The sequence below is a fragment of the Dendropsophus ebraccatus genome, chromosome 7 (assembly GCF_027789765.1).
Source record: "Dendropsophus ebraccatus isolate aDenEbr1 chromosome 7, aDenEbr1.pat, whole genome shotgun sequence".
Taxonomy (NCBI): Eukaryota; Metazoa; Chordata; class Amphibia; order Anura; family Hylidae; genus Dendropsophus; species Dendropsophus ebraccatus.
The window spans coordinates 103,024,929-103,048,292 of NC_091460.1; the positions used below are offsets into that span (position 1 = coordinate 103,024,929).

Genomic DNA, 23,364 nt, shown 5'->3' on the forward strand with positions numbered 1-23,364 from the left:
CAAGTGACAGACATGGCAGATGATGGGAGAGTTTTATTTAAACTGTCCTAGAGAGCATTCACACACTGTGTGCCATGGTCTGTAATGAGGGACAATGTGCAACTCTGTGTCAGTACAGCAGCACAAAGATTTAGGCTGGGTTCACATTACGTATATTTTGTCAGTATTGTGGTCCTCATATTGCAACCAAAACCGGGAGTGGATTAAAAAGACAGAAAGGCTCTGTTCACACAATGTTGAAATTGAGTGGATGGCCGCCATTTAATGGCAAATATTTGCTGTTATTTTAAAACAACGGCTGTTATATTGAAATAATGGCCGTTATTTACTGTTATATGGCGGCCATCCACTCAATTTCAACATTGTGTGGACAGAGCTTTTCTGTGTTTTTAATCCACTCCTGGTTTTGGTTGCAATATGAGGACCACAATACTGTCTGAAATATACGTAGTGTGAACCCAGCCTTAAACCGTTTTGGAGTTCCTGGCATCATCATGATAGATCATGCAGGGAATTCTGCTCCGTTGCAAATTGTCCGTAATTAGAAATCATGCACAGCAGCACGTGTCACTGCCCCTTAAAGGAGAAGTCCGGCGAAAAGATTTTATTAAAGTATTGTATTGCCCCCGAAAAGTTATACAAATCACCAATATAGACTTATTACCGGAAATGTACATAAAGTGCTTTTTCCCTGCACTTACTACTGCATCAAGCCTTCACTTCATGGATAAAATGGTGATGTCACGACCCGACTCCCAGAGCTGTGCGGGCTGTGACTGCTGGAGAGGATGATGGCAGAGGGATGCTCAGTGTCCCTCCAGTGCCCTTTGTCCTTCAGTGTCCCTCTGCTATCATCCTCTCCAGCAGCCACAGCCCACACAACTCTGGGAGTCGGGTCGTGACATCACCATTTTATCCAGGAAGTGAAGCCTTGATGCAGTAGTAATTGCAGGGAAAAAGCACTTTATAAGCATTTCCCGTATTAAAAGTATATTGGTGATTTGTATAACTTTTGGGAGGCAATACAAAACTTTAATAAAAATTTTCGCCGGACTTCTCCTTTATTCTCGTTCAGAGTGAAATTAGATGATACAGAAGCTGAACCATATCTATCACCGTGGTGCATGGTGGTAGATTTTATATATCTTACTAGATACAGTTAACACTTTCCCTTATACAACCTGTTGGTTACTTACATTACGCTATTATTTAAATAAATCTGGTATATTTTATGACTCTGCTTAGCAACTTTCCGAAACATTTTGGTGTGGTGCGAGAAGTGCATGAAACACTTAATCTGGCAAATGGCACTCACGCTGGGTTTTTTTTTAAATCGGAATTTGAGCCAAAAATCTTACCTATTTTGCTTAAAGGAGTACTATGGCGAAATGTATTTTCTTTCAAACAACTGTTGTCAAAAAGTTATATACATTTGTTCTTAAAAGTTTACATACCCCCGCAGAATTTTTGCTTTCTTGTTCTTTTTTTCCGAGAATATGAATATTACGTTTAGAGAGGTGTAAACATGGCTGAAAGAAACACCATTCCTACAGTAAAGCACGGAGGTGGATCTCTAATGTTTTGGGGATGTGTTAGCTACAAAGTCATAGGATACATGGTGAACGTTGAAGATGAATGCAGCACATTATTAGCAAATACTGGAGGCAAATTTGCACTCATCAGCCTGGAAGCCGCGCATGGGACGTTCCAACGTGACAACAATTTAAAACACACAGCCAAATTGACCTGTCATTGGCTACAGACTGAGTGGCCATCTCAGTCTCCTGACCTCATGGCTTTTTGTCAAGAAGATTGGGCTCTTTACCATCTGAGAAAACAAACAGCCTCATCCACAACTACCACAAAATACTTCAAGCTGTTATTAGTGTAAAAGGGGGCAATACACGGTATTAAGAACTGGGGTATGTAAACATTTGATCAAGGTCATCTTGATGTTTCTGGTTGTCATTATGATTTAAAAGGTGAAAAAACAAGAAAAAAAACATAGCCACTTCACCCAACCTCTGTCTATGTCAGGAACTGTCCAGATCAGAAGCAAATCTTCATAGAAAACCTCTCCAGCTCTGGACAGTTTCTGTCATGGACAGAGGTGGCAGCAGAGAGCACTGTCTCAGACTGGAAAGAATACACCACTTCCTGCAGGACATACTGCAGCTGATAAGTACTGGAAAGCTGGATATTTTTTAAATAGAAGTAAATTACAAATCTATATAACTTTTTGACACCAGTTGATTTAAAAGACCACCATTTGCTCTGGAGTACCCCTTTATGTAAGTTGAAAGAAGAATCCAACTACATGATTCCATTTAGATAATACCATGTGATGCAGGTAGCAAAACACAAGCTGTATATGTGTTTAGACAAGAAACAAGAATGTGTTTAATATAGGCTCTACAAAGCCTGGGATACAATGTATCAACCAGATACATGCAATGTCTTTAGTCAGGCTTCAGGAAGACAAGTGCTCTAGTTGTGAGTGTTCTAAGTAACTAAGTTCCGCCAACCTTGTGCACTGCAAGACAATGGAATTTGTTTGGTAGATGTAGGGTAAGTGAGCTGCCATCATCTATCATTCTAAACTAAGGTTAGATATACAGATCTATGCAGGATGGAGTCAAACAGATGATGCCGGTCCTGGAGCTGCAGGTGAAGAGTATATTTATAGGGAATGCAGGAGATCACGCCAAAATTTCCTGGAAAAAAAAAAAAATTAATTTCACTTGACTGTGGAGTACATTAAGACTTGCCTATTCTGGTAAGCGGTTATATAATTACTGTAATTATAGACTATATATACTAAAATTATATGTATTTTTCAAGTGAATATTTTTTCCGTTCGGCCCCCGTTCTATTTATACAAAGGAACGTCCATCACAGCCGAGTGTTCCTGTGTTCTCTGTTGGGAAAGGTAAGACGCAGCCAGACAGCTCTTTCTGTGGCTTCTCTCTCCTAGAACAGAAGGGATCAGGTAGTGATTTTCCATGGGTTGGTCAGGAAAGCCTGATACACCTTATACCAACAAAAGTATGGGGACCTTTACTGTCTTCAAGTATTACTCACTATTAGTGTTAAAGGGGTTATCCAGCGCTACAAAAACATGGCCACCTTTCCCCCTACTGTTGTCTCCAGTTCAGGTGCGGATTGCAATTAAGCTCCATTTACTTCAATGGAACTGAGTTTCAAAACCCCACCCAAACTGGAGACAACAGTAGGGGGAAAGTGGCCATGTTTTTGTAGCGCTGGATAACCCCTTTAAGCAGCAACATTCTCCGAACCAGAACGCTCAGCATCTAACTCCCCACGGCTGCAGAAGTTGGATGCAGCCCAAACAGTCCTCGAAAACATGGATGCAGCCTATGGCTCTATCCATTTTCTCCAGGACTCTCTGCAGCCGTTGGGAGTCAAATTCCGAGCGCTCGTTGCTGTATGTTGCTGAACCTGAACAGTTTGGTCTCTCCTCTCAACACCACTCACTATTTCTTGCTGTTGACTATATCATTAAATGATGATCACTGAATTTATGAAAACTGCATAGGAAAGTTAATCAATCACATCCCTTTAATTTTCCAATAAGCTTTTGAAACATCAGATCTTGCCGTGAACAACTCCTCCACCTCTTTTGTGCTGGTTTTGATAAATATCTTTCACTGTATTCTATAGTAAATATTTCAGGGTCTCCTCAAGTCTATAGCATTTTTTTCTTTGAATTGAGTGCTCCAGAGGAAAAAAAAAATTCTTTCAAATCAACAGGTGTCAGAAAGTTATAAAGCAGTACTTATCAGCTGATGTATGTGTTTCCGGAAGTGCATTCTTTCCAGTCTGACACAGTGCTCTCTGCTGCCACCTCTGTCCATGTCAGGAACTGTACAGAGCAGTAGCAAATCTTCATAGCAAACCTTTCCTGCTCTGGACAGTTCCTGACATGGACAGAGGTGGCAGCAGACAGCACTGTGTCAGACTGCAAAAAATACACCACTTCCTGCAGGACATACAGCAGCAGATAATACTGGAACACTGGAGTTTTTTTCCATTACAAATCTATATACCTTTTTTACACCAGTTGATTTAAAAACAAGTTTTTCCCCAGAGTACCCCTTGACTCTATATATAATGGCATCAACACTTTTATTTTTGCATTTTCCACTCATTGTGTTTTCTTTTTGTAATGAATTTTAGTGCTTTTAATAGACTAATGCTGTGTCTGCGATGTTTCTGTTTTTTTACTATTTAGATTAGTGCAACAGACTATGCTATTCTTTCTGTCAAGAAGCAACATGGGGTCCACGGTTCAAGTGCAACCAGGGGGACAAAATCTACAAGGTGTTTTATATTTTGGAAATTTGGAAATTAGATGTGAGGCCAACTGGGGACACAGGGTGATAGCACACAGCATTCCAAAATGTGCTTTCATAGGCTATTTATAACACAGCCTCTATATATGTCATTTGTGATATAACTGGGTAGATTTGCCATTACGGACTATGAAATCGTGATGCATCGCTCATAGAAAACTCCCCTGAAATGTTCAAACTTGCAATTTTGTGCTGTCCTGTGCACAATGCCTGTATCATGATCCAACATATAATAATGTCAACTTACATGTGAAGTATCTGTTGGTCACTTTAGTTCTGGTCTGTTTTCCAGCTTGTGTATTCTCATCTTTCGAAATTGGTGGCACAGGAGGTGGCGCTTCCAGATCATCCACAATATCAACATCTAGTTTTCGAATGACGGCCAAATTATGTAAAATGCAGCACGCCAGGATAATCTGGGCTCCTTTTTCTGGAGAATACTGTAGAACACCCCCAGATCGATCCAGGCATCGGAAGCGACTTTTTAATGACCCAAAAGTGCGTTCAATTACTGAATGAGCGGCTTTGTGTGCAGCGTTGTACTGCTTTTCTCCTTTGGTTTTAGGGTCTTTAATTGGGGTCAAAAGCCACTCAGTCAATGGATATGCTTCATCACCTGTGAAGTAAACAGGATTTCTAAATATATCTCCATTTAATGGAACAGTGTGGAAACATTTGAGATGGTATGAAGTTACTTTGTCCCTTTTTATAACCATAAAAGTGCCACTTCTGCAACTCATTCTTTTTTAATTTTACCTGTTAATACTTAGCCTAGTTATTATCTATCCCTCCGATTCACTGGATACGGAGAGCTGTGTGCCCCAGCTAACCTCAGATTGTGACCCCTTGTTCTTGTGTTCAATTTCTTATTAAAACACTTCCCTCCTGAACCTTATTAAGTCCTTTAACATATTTAAAGAGGTTGTCCAACATTTTTTTTTATTGGAAATGTGAATAATATGTAATCTGTCCCTTTCCCTTAGTGGTTTTCTCTAACCTTTTTTCGCCTCTGTGTCCCTGGGCCACATCCTCCTCTGTTGCTGCTTTTTGGATTTGTGTTTCTTTACATAAAGAACTTCCAGGTCACAGGGGTCAGCAGTGACATCATAGCTCTGCACGCCTATAGCTCCACCCCCTCCTCTCTGAATCTAGCTCCACCCACTCTACCCATAGGCAGGAAATGTCTGTATTACTACAAGTGTCCTGTTGAGCAGCATGGTGGCTCAGTGTCTGCCAATTACTTATGTTATCAAATCAACTTGTTTTTTCACACTTTTATCTATTGTAGCACTACAACCCCCAGCACACATGTACATGTTAGGACTTGTAGTCCTGGATTACATATACACTACAATTGCCATACTACTGGTAGGCGGGGTCTCAATGAGGCAGCATTCTGTTACAAGTTTACCTCAGCAATAGATGGATAGATGACATGGTGACTGCCATGAGGTGGTCTCCTCTCTCCTCTCCATATTACACACACAGCAGCTCTGCCCTTACACTGTAATCTTTACACTACAATAGTAACAATATAAAGGGAAGATTTATCACAGCCTGTGTAGAGGAGCAGTTACCCATAGCAACCAATCAGATTGCTTCTTTCATTTTTAAAAAGGCCTTGAAAAATGAAACCTAGAATCTAACTGGTCGCTATGCGCTAATTGCTTCCCTGTTCCTCTGCACAAGTTTTGATAAATTACCCTCATAGTTCCTTTATTTATTGTTTATGGCTCCAACCTATGCTGCAGTGCAGTACAGAGATTGTAGTCTGTCATGCTCTCCTTACTGCTGCAGTTTCTTCTGAGATCAGATGTTAGTTAGATGTTAGGGGTGGGGCTAAAGAAAGTGGATGCATAACTCTACCCACCTGATGACTCACTGTTCCCTCACTGACAGGAACAGGAAACAGAAAGGGAACGTGACATCACAAGAAGTAAAGAAAACACAGGCAGAGTGGTCATGTGACTGAGCCTGAGAACACAGTTAGCGCTCTAAATAAAAAATGTAAGTGTATGTAGAATATGCAACACCCACAGAGGTCAATGCAATGCTAGTTTATTAAAATATCCCGGACAACCCCTTGAGTTTTCAATCATGTCCCATCTTTACTCCATAACTCCTTTTTGCCTGACACCGTCCACCATTTTTGTAGTCAGTCTTTTCTATTTTATCAGTATCTTTATGTAGATGAGGTCTCCAGAACTGCACACAGTATTCCAGATGTGATGTCACTAAAGCTCTATACAGCGAAATCACAATCTCCTTCTTCCTACTGGTTATACCTCTAGTTATACAGCCCAGCATACATTTTAAGGCTGTCAGAAATGACTACCCCTAAATCCTTCTCTTCCGAAGTCTTTGCCAACACAGAACTGCTGATATGATACTCCTCCTCCTCAAGTGCATTATATCAACCCTATTGTACACAACAGACCAATCTTACCTAACAAACCTTTTTCTATGTCAGTAACCTTACCTTCCAAACCTTCTCCTATGTCTCTTACACACATATTAAAAAGAACCGGAGCCAGAACAGACCCTTGTGGCCACCACTTGTAAACAGTCTCTGGTCAGAATATTCACCATTAACAACAACCCTCTGATATCTATTCTTCAGCCAACCACAAATTCACTAAACTATGCAGAGTCCAATTTCTCTATCAGTTTTTTATGGGAAACTGTATCACAGCCTTTGCTGAAGTCCAGATAGGCGATATTCACGGTACCACCTTCATCTACCAATTTTGTGACCTAGTCAAAGAAATCAATTAGATGAGTTTTTGGAGGTTTCACAAAACCTTTTCTTATTGTCTAGACTCTTGAATTGCTTCCCTCAACCTTTTATTTATTTCTGTTGGTTATCCTTGTATTAAGATGTTGATTGATACCTACAGTTCTTGGTTTACTTACAGTCCACATCTTTGTATATTCTGTAATGTACTCAGAATAAGAAGATTTAAACTGGTGTAAAATACCGATAACGACCAATCACAGCTCAGTGTTCAGCTCTGTTATAATGAGAGTTGAACTGTGATTGGTTGCTATGGGCAGTGTACACCCGTTTCTGTTTTACACACAAATCTGAGCCTGTGTTGGTTCCTCAAATACACACCAAGGAGAAGACATCAAGGAGGAGGATGCAACTCAAGTTTCTCTCTATCTCCGAGGACGAGGAGTAGAAGATAGAACAACTTACTAATAAAGTACGATCTGTTGTGTAGCGTTCTGGTTTATTCTGTTCTGTGTCTTTACCCGTATCATTTTACCAAATCTTTCATCAATCCTGTAGGACGCATTATAATAGGAAAGTAAACACTGAAAATAACAACTACTCACCCAAAATCCAACCTTCTGGAAGGTTTCCGGAAGCCAAAATTGTATGTAAACTGGAATGTTTTAGGATATAGGAATCATGGGTGGATCCAGGATACCCGGCCACCAAATTAAGAATCCTCATGTCAGAGTCACACACCATCTGGACATTTAATGAATGGAAATTTTTACTGTTTCTGTAAATATCTTCTGTTGGAGGTGACAGAGCGACGTGTGTACAGTCAATGACTCCCATGACATTAGGAAAAGAGGACATTTTATAAAAGCCATCCTTAATTTTTTGTATAGCTGCTTTATCTGATGGGAAAACAATATACTGTGGAGTTAGCTTGTTTATGGCCTTTAGGACCTGTGTTAGGTGGCGGCTGAAGCTAGGCTGGGATATACCAGAGAGAGCGGACACCGTACCCTGAAACGATGCAGAAGAAAAGTAATGTAGAGCGCTCAGCAACTTCACCATTCCTGGTACAGCATGATTTCTTTCACAGTTTGGCTCTATGTCTTGCTGAATCTGTTCATATAACTCAAGGATAACCTCAGTGCTAAAGCGATATCTAGATCTGACTTCTTCTTCATTTAATCCAAAAAGGGATATCCTTGGTCTAAAAATGCGCTCTCTGTGCCTCTGGTTGGGATTAGATTCTTGCTGCAATAGTTTTTGCTGTGCATTCTTTTCATGTATGTGAAACATGCCATGAAGATCCATGGCAGACCTAAAAAAAAAAAAAAAAGGATAAGAGTAATTTTATTTATCTAGCATCAACATATTCTGCTGCACTTCCGAGAAACAAATACCATTGATTCAATAAAATTCTAGACAATTAATACTTTCTCCTAAGAGTGTCATTAGAGTTGAGGAAACTTTAAGCATGCTCGGGTTTTTCGAAATCCAGGTGTGCAGCTTTTGAATACCGATGGCTGAAGAAGTTGGATGCAGCCCTAGAGAGTCCAGGATACATGGATACAGCCTATGGTGTATGCATGTTTACCATACAGCTTTATGGTTGCATCCAACTTTAGCCACTGGTAATCAAATGCTACACGCTTGGGTTTGGAAGAACCTGAGCGTTCTCAAAGTTTGCTACAGTTGGTAAGATTACTCAGGTCTTCATTGTAAGGAACTCTACTAAGAAAAGATGAATAAAGAAGACTTAATGTGACCTTAACTTAACTTAAAAGGGTCCAATTTTGTTGCCAACATGGTGCCCCTCATTTTATGTAAGTAAAATGAAACGAATGTTTATTAGTGTTTTCTTCCCTTTCCGCCTGGGGATCCATATATTTGGTTTATACATAAGGAGCTGCCTAAAGATCATTATTCCTCTATATCTCAAAATCAGAGTGGGCAACAGTGCTTAAAGCGGCACATCACAAAAAGTTAACAGGGGTTGTGATCGCAAGCAGTTTTCAATTTACAATATTCTACATATGGCCACTCCCTGTTAAACTACAATCCATGCTCCCTCCTAGCCGATATTTAGTCTTTTATCTGTTCAAAAAAAGAGACCAAACACAGGAAGTCCCAGTCCTTTGCACACTCACAAACATGGCTCGGTATTAATTGACAGATATTACAGAGCGGGACAAGTTTTCACTGCACGTGTACAGCTGCTGCATGTCCACATTCAGAAGCAGAAAATCCTGGGGTGCTCGCATTGTATAGTCAGCTCTCCTGTCACACAGCACCAAAACCTCTGTAACTACACAGTGACATTATACTGACTAAATTTTTACATAACAAAGAGCACTGTCTGGTAATCTACAGAGCTGATAATACAATTAGTAAAAGTTAGTAATATAATAGTCTAAGCTAACTGCCCTCAGTAGATATACAACCTGCGTGATGAACAGGTGTCTTTCCTTGTGTGAGCGCACAAAGGACTGGGACTTCCAGTGTTTGGTCTCTTTTTATGAACACAGAAAAGACCAAATATTGGCACGGTGGGAGCACGGACTACAGTTTAGCTGTATGCAGGGCCGTATTAACAGCTGCTGCTGCCCTAGGCACTAAACCTGAAGACGTCCCATCTTGGGAGCGTGAGGCAGAGTGGTTTCGGCCACATGCATTTCTCTACATGTAGAAACATTGTCTGAATCACGTTCTTCACGTTTTTTTTTTACGGCTTCAAACATAAACAAATTTCCACATTGAATCAATGATTAGAGCCGTCTGTATATTGTCTGATGGAATTCTCACCAAAGACCTGAACAACACCACCATACCCCCGCCTCGAAAAGACACAAAATTTACTGGCAAGTCTAAAAGTTGTTGCCTTCCCCTTGCTCCCTGGTGCTGCCCCGCTGCAAGGTGCTGCCCTAGGCACCGGACCACGGGTGCCTACTGGTAAATACGGCCCTGGCTGTATGTATAACATTAAATCAGACATAGAAAACATATAAAAAGAGTATATTTAAAAACTGCTTGTAATAACAAACCCTGTTGATTCCTTAAAAAAAACTTTTTATGACAGGTATGCTTTAAGAATAAATGTAGCAAGTTGATGGGCATCATAGGTAGCTCAGAGGCCTTGACCATAAGCTTTTATGGGCCTAAAAATTAATACAATACAGCTAAGAGATTATATACCTCTGCTGTAAAAATATACTAACATTACAAGATATATTTATTAGACAGCAAATAAAAATAGTGTGTATATGAATAAGGCTATTTTCACACTGCAGTACCTGTTTTTGTAGGCACCAGGATGTTGATGTGTATGGTAAATGTATCTACAGACCCCCATTACGTAAAGGAAGTAAAAAACCTGTCAATCTGGCCTCAGTTCATGTGGAATATGTCAGGGTTCGCTGTATAGAATAGCACAGACAGGTATACTATGTCTGAAAAAGTAAAGATATACATGTGAAATACAATTTTTTTTAAACATTGTAACCTATATATTTGTCAGAAGAACATGTTGCCCCCCCCCCCCTACAAATTACTGGCATGAAGTGTGAAAATATAATTAATAAAGTTCACCCAAAACATATTATACTAAATCTCTGAACTTCAAGAAGTCTTGATATTACATCCCACATAATGACAGTAAAAAACACATGTACAATATGCCTGTGTGCAAAAGATTGTACTCTTTTAAGCCAGCCATAGACACTAAGATATCAGCTGCAGTTTCCTGTTCTTAAAGGGATTATCCGGTAAACATTACCACTTTCTTTCAGACACAACACCACTCCTGTCTCGAGTTCAGGTGTGATTTGCAATTAAGCTCCATTCACTTCAATGGAAGGGAGTTGCAAAACCTGCACCCAAACTGGAGGCTGGAGTGGTGCTATCTCTGGAAGAAAGTGGTCATGTTTTTCTAACGCTGGATAACCCCTTTAAGGAAAGAAAGCATATAGAGTATGCACTGATATTTATGTAAAATAATGCTATACTAATTTTAAAGATAATCCAAAATAACCTTCCCCGGGTTTCGATCAGAAATAAGCAGTTGTGCACCAAAGACATCCTGTTTTTTTTTATTTTTTTGTGAACACTGTTAATGCCTTGGGCAGATCTTATATAATATTATACAAGCATGTACTGGTCTATAATAAATCATATATACTAATCCAAACATAATATCTGCTCACAGGAGGCAGCTGCAAGTCATTTGCCTTTGTCTCTTCTCCCCTGTTCATGCATGGTAACATGTGCATCATACAGAGAAGAACTAATACTCTCTTACAGCAGCATCTTCTGTAAAACTATTTAGAAAAGCGATAACAAAGCCTGCATCAAGTTATTTAGTCCTGGCCTTATGCGTGCTGCTGCTGCTGCTGATGTGAGGACAAAAGAATGATTGCACAACTAGGTATTACATACAGGCTGCTCTGCACTGCCTATGTACAAGCCTACACACATACATGCCTGACACAAACAAACACGAACGTGTGTAAAGTGTTGGATTACCACCTGCTCAGATCCAGGAACACTGAAATGTTTCACTTCCTCTCGTCTCATTTCCCCTCCGTTAGTCCCACCCTCTATCACAGCCTTCTTTGGATTTAACCCTACATTTTCTTTGGCCATCTAAACTGTATCTCAAACCTTTAGGATCGGCTTTAGATCATTTTCATTTTAAACGACAAATATTAGTAAATAAAAAATACACATAAAAATGTTATAAAACAAAACAAAAAAATTGTCAGACCCTATTAGGAGACTGAATTGTTTATAAAAGCGATTCCACACAAAGAGTACATAATTAAAAAACAAGCAGAAATATGTTTGGCAAAATTAAAATTTCAGAATGGGCCGATCATATTAAAGTAATACTGTCATCCCCTTACTCTATGTGCTGTTTTCTGCACTATCCACAAGTTTAAATGCTGCACATTCAATATATACATGTATAAAACTTGGCTGTCTTCTCTCTGCTCTAAAACCGTAGTGTCAACTGGACAGTGTCAACTAGACAGGGCTTCACAGCAGTTGCCATTAAGCCCCGCCTATTCGACACTCTTAAATGATGAAGTTAAGAAAGAGTAAGGGGGGTTACAGTATAACTTTAACTATTTTAACAAGAAGTTTACACAGGAGAATAAACAACTAATGAGTAGAACTGGCTTCATTGACAATTAAATTGTCTTCACATTATTGAAGTGGGTTATCCACGGCTCAGGCTCAGATCCCATAGGGCCCCAAGCTAGAGGGAGCCCTCCCGGCCAGCGTCACTCGCAGCACCACTTTTAAGACACGCAAATGACTGGGCGCAGGTGGGCAGGCAGCATCTCTAACACATGCTCCTGTGCTGGAAGATAGAAGATAGGGGCCATCGACTGTATGAAGACTGCACAGAGGGGACATCTACTAAATGGAGAGTGACGACGACCTACTATATTGGAACTTTACAAAGGGGGCCATCTACTTTATGAAGACTGCACAGAGGCGGCCAACTACTACTAAATGGGAAGTGCACAGAGGGGGACATCTAACACAGAGGGTGGCATCTAATATATGGAGACTGCACAGAGGGGACCATGTACTATATGGGTAGTGCATAGAGGGGGGCTGCACATGGGGGAAATGTACTACATGGAAGTCGCACAGGGGGCATCTACTACAGTTGTACATACCACGGCAGAATTTTTGGAGAATATGAATGATAGCACAGAAACTATTTCCCACTCATGGTTAGTGGTTAGGTAAAGCCAATTACTGTTAAACTACTGTTTTAAATTTTTAAATCATAATGACAACCAAAAACATCCAAATGTAGCCAATGACAGTTTGACTTAGCCTTGTGTTTTGTTGTCATGTTGGAAAGTCCAAGTATGTCCCATGCGCAGCTTTTGGGCTGATGCATGTAAATTTGCCTCCAGTATTTGCTGATAACGTGCTCTGCTCATCTTTCCTTAAATTTTGACTATGTTTCCTGTGCCTTTGTAGCTCATTCATCCCCAAAACATCAGGGATCCACCCCGTGCTTTAAACTAGGAATGGTGTTCCTTTCATCATAGGCCTGTTGAGGCCTCTCCAAATGTAATGTTTATGGTTCTGGCCAAAAAGTTTTATTTTGGTCTCATCACTCCAAATGACCTTGTTCCAGATGTTTTAAGGCTTCTCTGTGCTGTTTAGTGTATTGTAGGTAAGATACTTTGTAGCATTTGTGCAGTAATGGCTTTATTCTGGTGACTCGACCTTGCTGCCCATTTTTCTTCAAGTGTCTCCTTATTGTGCATCTTGAAACTACCACACTGCTATTTTTCCAGAGGGCCATGTTTTCCAGCTAATGTTATTTGTGGGTTTTCTTTGTATCCCAATTTTCCTGGCAGTTGTGGTTGAAATTTTTGTTCGTCTACCTGACTGTGGTTGGATTTTTAAAGAACCCCTAATTTTCCATTTGTTAATCAGAGTTTGAACACTGCTGACTGGCATTATTAGTTACTTGAATATCAGAACAAAGTGAAGGTTCTGGAGGGGCCATCTCAGTCTCCTGACCTCAATATCATTGAGCCACTCTGGGAAGGTTTCAAGCACACAGTTCAAGCAACACAGCCCAGGAATTTACAGGAACTGAAGGCTTTTTCCCAAGAAAAATGGGCAGCTTTACCATCTGAGAAAATAAAGAGCCTCATCCATAGCTACACTCAAAGACTTCAAGCTGCCATTGATGTTAGAGGGGGCAATACATGGTATTAAGAACTGTTATATGTAAACTTTTGATCAGGGTCATTTGGATGTTTCTGGTTGTCTTTATGATTTAAAAAGAGAAAACACAGTAGTTTGACCATAAATGGCTTCACCCAACCACTAACCATGAGTGAAAAAAGAGTTTTTGTGTTATCATTCATATTTTCTGGAAAAAAAAAACCTCTGCCGGGGTATGTAAACTTTTGAGCACAAATCTAGATTTGTAATTCACTTCTATTTAAAAATGAGGATCCTAAAATGTTTGTCTGGCAGATTCAGAGTCGTGGCTGGAAGAAGTACTCATGATGGCTGGGCCAGATGGAGAATACAAGGAAAAGTGAGCAAATCAGACATGTTCCCTGTGATTGATTCAGAGAAGATGACCTCAGTGATTCACTCAGAGAAGATGTCCCCTGTGAGTCACTGGCTGTAACTGTACTATAGTCACTTATATGGTGTACAGAGAATGTTTACAGCTGGGATCTGCCTCTGTATATGGTCACTGTATGAGTTGATATTGGTCTTTGTACATTGGGTTTTATTTAACAGCAGAGGTGGTATTAGTATGTAGTCATTAATAATTATGTGGTGGTATTAGTATGTGGCAGTAATACTTGTCCCTTTTAAACTGGTACTGGTGGCATTATTACTCTTAGTATACTGGACTTGGTCAGTAACAATATATCGGTAATAGTGGCCCCTTGTATTTTGGTATTATTGGTCTCGGGGTATAGAATTTGGTCATTAACAGTATGACAGTAATATGTATGGCGATAATATTTGCTCTTTATAAACTGATGTTATTTGGTAGCTCTATGACTATTGTATTTACATATACAGAATTAGGCTATTTTCACACTATGTAAGAGACCTGCCGTTCCGTGACCCGACCTGGTCATGGAAGGGCCGGTCTCTGCAAAGATCATCTTGGCAGGTACTGCAGTACTGGCTGGATGATCTTTATGGCCGTAGTGTTCTGAGGCCGCTCGCTTCATTGCCGCTCGCTTCATTGTGTGAACTGACAGGGTTTCCTACGGCCGCAATTCACTGAATTCCGTCCGAAGAAAACTGACATGTCAGTTCTTTGCGGCGCCGCACGGGATCCCGGCCGGAGCGTATACGATGTATATACGCTCTGGCCGGGATCCCATAGAACAATAGGTATTGTTCCACAACGTGCAAAGTACGCCTGTTGTTGCTGATGGCAACAACGGCCGTACTTTTACGTAGTGTGAACATAGACTTATAATGCAAGAAAAATTGCCTTACATATTTTAACATAGATACATACAATTAGATTATAGATTTTTTTATTGCATAGGAGCCCTCTGCAGTCTGTGTCCATCCCTATGAAATGTAATAGTACACACAACCTGAGGACGGTAGGTGTTGTTATTGCAAGAAAGTAGCTGTGCTTTTTCTAATCCTGGATATCCCCTTTAAAAAAAAACTATTGCATACAGCATTTATAACAACAGCACTGATGCATGAGTCAACTGTGTGTAACGGATGTACCTGTAAAAGTCTGCTCATGAGCCATTATAGGGTACAGTAAGCACAAGCTGACATGAATGTATGTAAGAAAACAAACCCAGGGGTGTTGCTAGGGTCCTAAAACCTCTGGGGAACAGACTATCTTTGGCTAATCTGACCCACAGTCCAGCCAGCACTTGCTAATGTCATACAAACACACAAATGCATCTGAGTTATGATAGCAAGAACTCATCCATGTGTAATTCTCAGAATTACAGACAAATTACATACGGATATATGAAAGGTGCCATGTGTCTTTCTAACAGTGTCCGCAGTTTGGGGCGTGAGCTGCAGCTGACAGATTCACTCTAAATATCAGCAGCTGCAGATTTTGCTGTGGATCTGCATTGTTTTGACAATCAAACCTACAACTCTGTGGATATATTATTGTAGTGGTTGACCTTCTGGAAGTTTCTCCCATCTGAATACAGGATCTTTGGCACCCAGCTAGTGAACATTAGGTTTTCAGTCAACTACCTAAGGCCCTTCTTCCTCAATTACTTAAAGGGGTTATGCAGTGCTACAAAAACACGGCCACTTTCTTTCCGAGACAACACGACTCGTCTCTAGTTCAGGTGCGGTTTGCAATTAAGCTCCATTCACTTTAATAAAACTGAGCAGCAAAACCTCGCCCAAGCTGGAGACAAGAGTGGGGCTGTATGTGGAAGAAAGTGGCCATGTTTTTGTAGCGCTGGATAACCACTTTAAGTTTGGTGGAAAGGCCAGATCTAGGAAAAGTCCTGGTTGTTCCGAACTCTTTTTTTATTTAACCCCTTAGTGACCACCCAAATCCTCTACTCCAGGTAGTTTAATCCGTTATATATGCTGCCAAATCATGGAGGCATGGAGTAAAATACCTTTATTGGTCTCGTCTCGTTCCTGTCCTGGCTTGGTGATTGCTAAAGATCTAAGGAAGAAGGTGATCAAGCCTTCGATACATGTAATCCCTCAATACAATCTCTCCCAACTACACTTCTGGTGCCGTTTGGATATCGGCATCTTGCACTCCACAAAGACACCAGAGCTGGGTATGAGAGCTTTTAGAAACCATCCATTTCTATCTACATCTTTTATCGGAGTCCTGCTTTGGATCATTGGCTGGTGGTAGCTGCTCTTCGGCTTGAGTTACTTATACTACGCACATAATAATGTCGTGCCTGTATGCGCGACCAACCTAGGTAAGCAGACTCTGATCTTATTCTCCTGCATTTTACCTGCTACTCCTGGTAACGTTACCTTTATCATTAAATGACAGTCATATAATATAAACATCTGTCATTTTGATGGTGCGTGAACATATCCTTAGCCTGTTTTAAAGGATAACTGCCATGATACCAAGCTGCATGCTCTCAACAGATCGGCATCAAGAGTTGAAGATCATGCCTGGATTCATATTGCTGGGGCAACTGTTCCATGCTTAATGAGTTTTGTGCACAAACTATAATAATTAGAATAGGGTTTATACACAGAAATCATCGGGTGTGGGACAGGTGCATTTCTCAACCCCAATCTGCGGAAAGCACACAGCATGGTTAATAGTAGTGATTATTGAGCCCTGTTAGTTGAAAAAACTTGACAAAAGTTTTGATTGTTTGGTCATTAGATCACCAATCACTAGATACAGCCAGGAAAAGTGCACGCTAAGCATAAGGGGGATACAACCATCTCAGATTATCCTACTCACGTCTGTTATGTCTCTGATGACACTCAAAGTTACCTCTCTGGGAATGTCTACCCGGCAGTTGCAGTTGGTGGCGGGTTCTCTGGGCTTGGTTGTAGCCTCCTCCTTCATAACCTACTTAGGAATTAAAATAGGAAGGTCGACCAATTTATTATACTCTCTTAACTATACACCAATCATTCAGAAGATAATCACTGAATTGCACTCCTGGAGGACTCTCCCACTATCACTGATGGGGAGGTGTCACCTCATAAAAATGATAAGCTTTGCCCGTCTACTATACCCCCTACAAACCCTGCCACTTTTGATAAAGCATACGGACATTACGGCAGTACAGGTGGCTTACTCTAAATTTATCTGGAGTGGCAAGCGCCCCAGAATATCGTTAACTAAATTAATGCTCTGCAAAGCGGAGGGGGGAGTGAATTTCCCTAACCTGCGGGGATACAATTTAGTGAGCATCTTTCGCCACATTATGGATTGGCTACATAATTCTTCCTATTTCTCCAACTTACTTTTGGAACGAGCTTTAGCTTACCCATGGTATCTCAAATGCCTTTTACACACAACCTATTCCAAACTACCGGTAGACATAAAGCAATCCTGTCTCCTACATGACACCATAGTCTCTTGGAAAATAATTTGTAAGATGTTAGGGCTTCCCTTCTTGATATCTAAACACATGCCACTGGATCGACATCCGGAGTTTTTAAATGGCCACAATAGGGAATGGTTAAAATTGTGGGTGGAAAATGGTTTTAGACAGGTGGGGGACTTAATGGATTCCAGTTCACGCCGCTGGCTCACACCCTCTGAAATACAACAAAAATTTCACCTGCCGCAATCTCACAACATTTACATTAATCAGGTGCATGCTTTTTGTATCTCTCGGCTCAAAGATGTTAAGAAAGAGTCTCAGCACCACACACTTGACTGCATAATTGGGGATGATAATAATAGAGCGTCCATTTTCATCTTATACAATGCCTTACGCAACGATTTCCTTAAAATAGACCCCAGGAAACTCTTCCATAGATGGGCAGCTTTGATGGGGGACGACGACATCACGGAAGTGATATTATCGGGGTGGGCGACAGTCAGAAAATGTGTCATCAATGAGAGGTGGAGGGAGACATACTTTAAACTCTCACACTTTGCACTGTATGGATTTAACATTCTTCCTTCTCCGGCCTTCCCAGATAGGATTACAGCATGCCCCAAGTGTCAGACCCCCCTTACTAACTTATGGCATGGGATTTGGACTTGTCGAGCTACGATTTCCTATTGGAATATGATCATATCTTATATCCATTCCCGATACAAACTTAAACTAACACTGGCTCCAAAGGTGATCTTATTTCACCAGTTGCGGCCCCCTGAATTAGGGGATGAGGTTAGATCCATGCCCCAGTTGGTACACATCACCTTATTAGTAGCTTTACGGTGCCTGTTTACTAACTGGTTGTTACCAGATGTGCCAGATATTGACATGGTAATAGCACAGTTAAAAATTTTTCTTGGAGTAGATAGATTGGATACAGAGAGACACAAGGACACGGGAACAAAGAGGTTCCTTAAGAAATGGCGACCTTTTATTCTGACACATTATGATGCGGCGGCAATACGTGATATTGTCCGACCATTTCAGTTAACCAAGTGGTATTGTATTGAATCATTGAAAGGCACGTTGGGTGCCTTACAGTTACCTCAACAGTCGTCTCATTACAGGACTTCTTTGTCCCCTGATGCTCTCTGAAAGTGCCTTTTTCCTGTTACTCTGTTTGTCTTAGTCTTTGGAAGTTGTGCGCGTACTCCCTGTATGATGGATGTGTCTCTTGTCATATCTCCCCTGTATATCCTTTGTATTGTTGCTATTTACTATTGTGTCTTTTTTGACATTGTATTGTTAATTTTTCTTTTGTAAAACCAAATAAAAATATTGGTTAAAAAAAAATAAGTTACCTCTCTGCTCTCTAAGATCCCAGAGTTTCTGTCGGCTATATCTTCCTTCTCTCCATCCTGTTCTCTAAAATTCAACAAGGAGAAAACTAAAATATTTTTCTTTCCCAACTCACTCCACCTCCTCACCCAATCTACCCATCACAGGGAATGGCTCTTTTCTCTCCCCTGTCCGAAAAGTCTGCTGCCTTGGGGTCACCTTTGATTTTTCTCATATCTTTCCTTTTCTCAACTTTAATTCAAATAATCTACTGATACATGCCACATCTTCCTCCTTTGCGGCCTTTCATCAAACACTCTTGCATCCCTTCAATCCTTCTCAACTCTGCTGCTTGACTAATCCACCTTTTCTCCTCTGTCAAAATTAGGCCCCACCCCCTTTTCTCGGCCGAAATTCACTAAGAGACACCTCTTACTGACTTCGGCCGGCTGTGCGACCCTCTTCAGGTAAAGATCTGAATTATCATTTACACCTGCGAGCAGGCGTAAATAATGACAAATGAGGCGCGGGAGGCCATACCTCCTCCCCACCATGCCATTGGGCAAACGGGGAATATGGCAGGCGTACGCCAGGGAGAACGGGGTGCCTTCTCCCTGGCGTACGCCCCAGCCGTAAGTTTCATAAATGTCCCCCTGGCTCTTGGCACAACAATCTGTAAAAATGCATCCCCCTCTGCCCTATAAAAACGTCACTAGGTGACTTTTGGGTAAAATACATAGCGAGAGAGGTTGTTGACTGCTACACATGCCTCTATGATACGCTCACCGATATTTTGCCCAGTGCATACCTCCAGTGTTCGCACCATATTATACTATCACATCATGGTGCATGAACAGTATACTTTTTATAATGTTAAGTCAGTGGAAGAAGTATGGAACTGTATTAGTGACAGTTCCAAATGTATATTTGCACATAGTTGAGTACAATTCCCTACCCCCCAACTGTCCTAGATCCGGCAGAACATTCCCAATTTTGGGGAATGGTCCCAATGTGTTCTGCACATTGTGTGTGGCATTTTTAAATGTGAAGGCTCAAAGTTAAATGCAGCACCGAGCATCCCTGACACCATAGTCTCCCGCTCTACCAATTACCCTTGTGGCCGCAGACATCATTCTACCTCTGGCCATAAGAAGCTGCACTCACAGAGCTGGATATTGGGGAGAGAAAAAAGGAAAGGCAGGAGGCGGCGCCTCGTGTAATACCTTTGGTGCTTGGTAGAGAGATGGTAGTAACGATTTAGGGCTCACCTTGAAGCCCCTTGGGCTTTGTGCGTATCACCCCTGCTCTGGGGTATAGGTACAGGATTCCGACGTGACTGTAGTGTCTGCTTGCAGGCTGCAGGAAAAGCTAGCCAGGAGTGGCGCTCCGGGATACTCAAAAAGATGGGGCCCGTGTGTACACAAGTGAAAGTAAAATAGAAAAACTTGCCAAACACCTATGGGGGCCAGCTCTGCCGCAAAAGATCAATGGCACGAAGAAGCGCTGGCCCCCATAGGAGTTTGGCAAGTTTTTCTATTTTACTTTCACTCACAGAGCTGGAGAGGAGATGCCAGAGGACTGCAGGGGTGATATGCCTACATGGGGGGGGGGGCAAACTAACAGAAAAAATACCTACATAGGGGGTTATCTTACAAGAGGAATGCCTATATGGGGGGGGGGGCTATCTAACAGGAGGAATGCCTTACCGGGGGGAGGGGGGGGGCGGGCTTTTTAAAAGGAGGAATGCCTACATGTGGGAGCTCAAATTGGGGAACACTAGCTACTGGGTGGTGGGGGAGTTAACTACCAGGGCGACTACCTACCTACGGAAGTCAATAGCTACAACTGTGGGCACTCCTGTACAGTGAGGCAAATATGGATGCACAGAGGAGGCATGACTAGTATATGGGGCAGAGGAGAGCCTAAAATGTAGATAGAAGGTCCAGCAGCATCCAATAATTATTTTCAATCTTTATTGAAAGCCAAGCTTACAGTATATGAAATTTCAACCCCCTGTAGGCTTGGCTTTCCAAACTTCATATTCTGTAAAGATTGAAATTCATCACTGGATGTTGCTGGACCTTCTATCTAAAAGTTACGTGAGCCTTCCGGGGGTTCTCGGCGCTCCAGCGTGCATCCCTCCATCTCTACCTACCAGAGGGTCAAGTGGTGCTGCTGACCCTATCTACCCTCCACAAGCCTTGATGTCTCTCTAACATGTCAAAAAATGTTTTTATAACTACACTTATAACTACAGCCTTTACAACTTACAAGTGACACTTTAAAGGGGTACTCCAGCTAAAATCTTTTTCCCAGTAATTGAAACACATTACAAAATTTTATAACTTTGTAATATGCTTCAATCACCTATCTGTCCCCCTTCCCTATCTTTTTCCCCTCAACCCCCCACCAGGAAGTAAAATAAATTCATTCTTACCTAATGACTGTTGACCCCAGGCTTTTTTGTAGCAGCCATTTTGTAGCAATGACATCACTAAGTGGGAGGCGAGTCTAAGCCCTGTTAAGCCAGCCTCCCTTTGTCAGATGACTCAGGTTGCTCAGCTCTGATTGGCTGAGCAAGCTGTAAGCCATCTAACAGTTCTACATAGTCAGTTAGACATCGCAGGAGACAAAGTGCATCATGGGAAAGCCCAAACCAGGAAGTGAAGAAAAAAATGAAGACACCAACTGGAGCTTCAGTTGTGTGTTTTTTTTTCTTTTTAATCATCGCCGGAGTTGTCCTTTAAATAGTTTTGCCGGTCGTAACTAGTACCCCCCCCCCCACACACACACACAATAAAATCATGGGGAACCAACTGGTCATTTGCTAGGCTTTAATGGCTGATAAGGTCTGGCACAAGCAGGGCATACCAGTAAAGCAGCGATCTAACAGATCACTGCAATGCATTTTGATTGCATTGGTCTACATAAAAAAATCAAATGATTGCTTACAAAAGACCCCTTTGGAAACTAAAAGTAAAAAAAAAAAAAGAGAATATGTCCAACTATGAAAATAACTTTATCGATCCAGATCAACTGTGCAAATGGAAAAAAAAAAACCAAAAGCGAAAATTTCAGATATTTGGACACATCACGAACCAGAAACAAATGGCCTAAAAAGTAAACAAAAAGTCACATTTTTTGCAAAAGTAGAACTAATGAAAAAATACAGGTCATAGTGCAGAACGTGAGGCCTCACACAGCTCTGTAGGTTTAAAAATAAAAAAGTTGTCTGGATCACAACATTGTAAAATTATTAGAAATTAATTTAACCCAGCTGAAATCATAGTGACCCATTGAATAAACTTAGCATGTCAGTTTTACCGTACAATAAGCTTAAAGAAAAAAATATTGCGAGTAATTTTATTACCTTATTGCATTATTTCTTTCAATTTTTCCCTCCAAATCTTTTTCTGGCTATGTGATACATTATATGGTAAAACGAAGAGTGCTAGTAAGGCCTAGTGTCCTAGAAGTCCGGCCAAAATTTATTTTTGATATGTTATTACTTATACAAATTAATTATGGGAAATGCACATATACTGCTATTTCCCTTAATTTAGTAGATGAGGAAGTGTTAGAATTCTCTCAGATCCAGTGACGTCACGACGAAAGGTGTAATTCCTATGGAGTGTCCAGCAGGGGGCGCTCTCTATATAGAAGTCTATGGGACTTTATTGTTTCTATGGATTTCTATGTAAAGTAATGTAATGTAGTGTACGGTATGCTTTATTGAATGAATACATCTATGGAATACTTTGGGGAGCAAGTGTCATGGAATCTGACAGATTTTTTTTAAAAAGAGAAATCTCAGTCTTTCCTTTATTACATGTTCTCTGTGTATAGTCCATTCCTGGCTTTGGCTCAAAAAAGTCTGTCAGATAATCTGTTGGTGTAATAGGGCCCTTAGTCAGTGCTTGGTTTTCACCCCCCAGACAAGTCCATCTCAAATGAGGAGGAAGGATCGCTAACCTGGGGACCTAAAGATGACGCAGGACGACACCAGGCAACATGGAAGGGTAAGGATAGCCTGTTTGGTGTTATCCCCATTGGCAGTAACAAATGACAAGTTTTGAGTGGAGTACCCCTTGAAGGGTCTGATCTGAGGGCCTAATTCTAAGGCCTGGCATAGAGCCCTATGCACTAACCAATCAGTGTTTACCCAAACTATAGAAACCCATATATATGGATACCACTGACATATTATGGTACAGTGTAAGGGAGCCTGGATGAGCCATATCTCGTGTCCTTATACGTCATTACTGCGTACACTCCAGCACACTCTGGAAACTGCCCACACCAAAAGAGAAGTGAGAAGAGGCGTAACGCCTCTGTGACGTCATCCACCCTGCGACCGCTGCTCCAG

General features: G+C 41.1%; 1 protein-coding gene across 9 annotated transcripts; it reads right to left on the reverse strand.

The window, feature by feature from the left end:
- Positions 1-982: 982 nt before the first annotated feature.
- Positions 983-23,353, reverse strand: LOC138797635 (putative nuclease HARBI1). Of its 9 annotated transcripts, none has more exons than XM_069978045.1 (6): positions 23,199-23,353; positions 17,063-17,173; positions 10,395-10,550; positions 7,713-8,422; positions 4,621-4,989; positions 983-2,714 (listed from the first exon to the last, which is right to left on the reverse strand). In XM_069978045.1, coding segments are annotated over exons 3-6 (1,140 nt in total). In that variant the 5' UTR covers positions 10,454-10,550; positions 17,063-17,173; positions 23,199-23,353; the 3' UTR covers positions 983-2,712. The 9 variants fall into 9 exon arrangements, with proteins under 9 accessions (XP_069834146.1, XP_069834145.1, XP_069834147.1 ...); XM_069978044.1 differs by lacking the exon at positions 23,199-23,353 and adding an exon at positions 21,436-21,488 and having other exon boundaries at positions 17,063-17,176; XM_069978049.1 differs by lacking the exons at positions 983-2,714; positions 23,199-23,353 and adding exons at positions 2,721-2,970; positions 21,436-21,492 and having other exon boundaries at positions 17,063-17,176.
- Between the last annotated feature and the right edge of the window lie 11 nt (positions 23,354-23,364).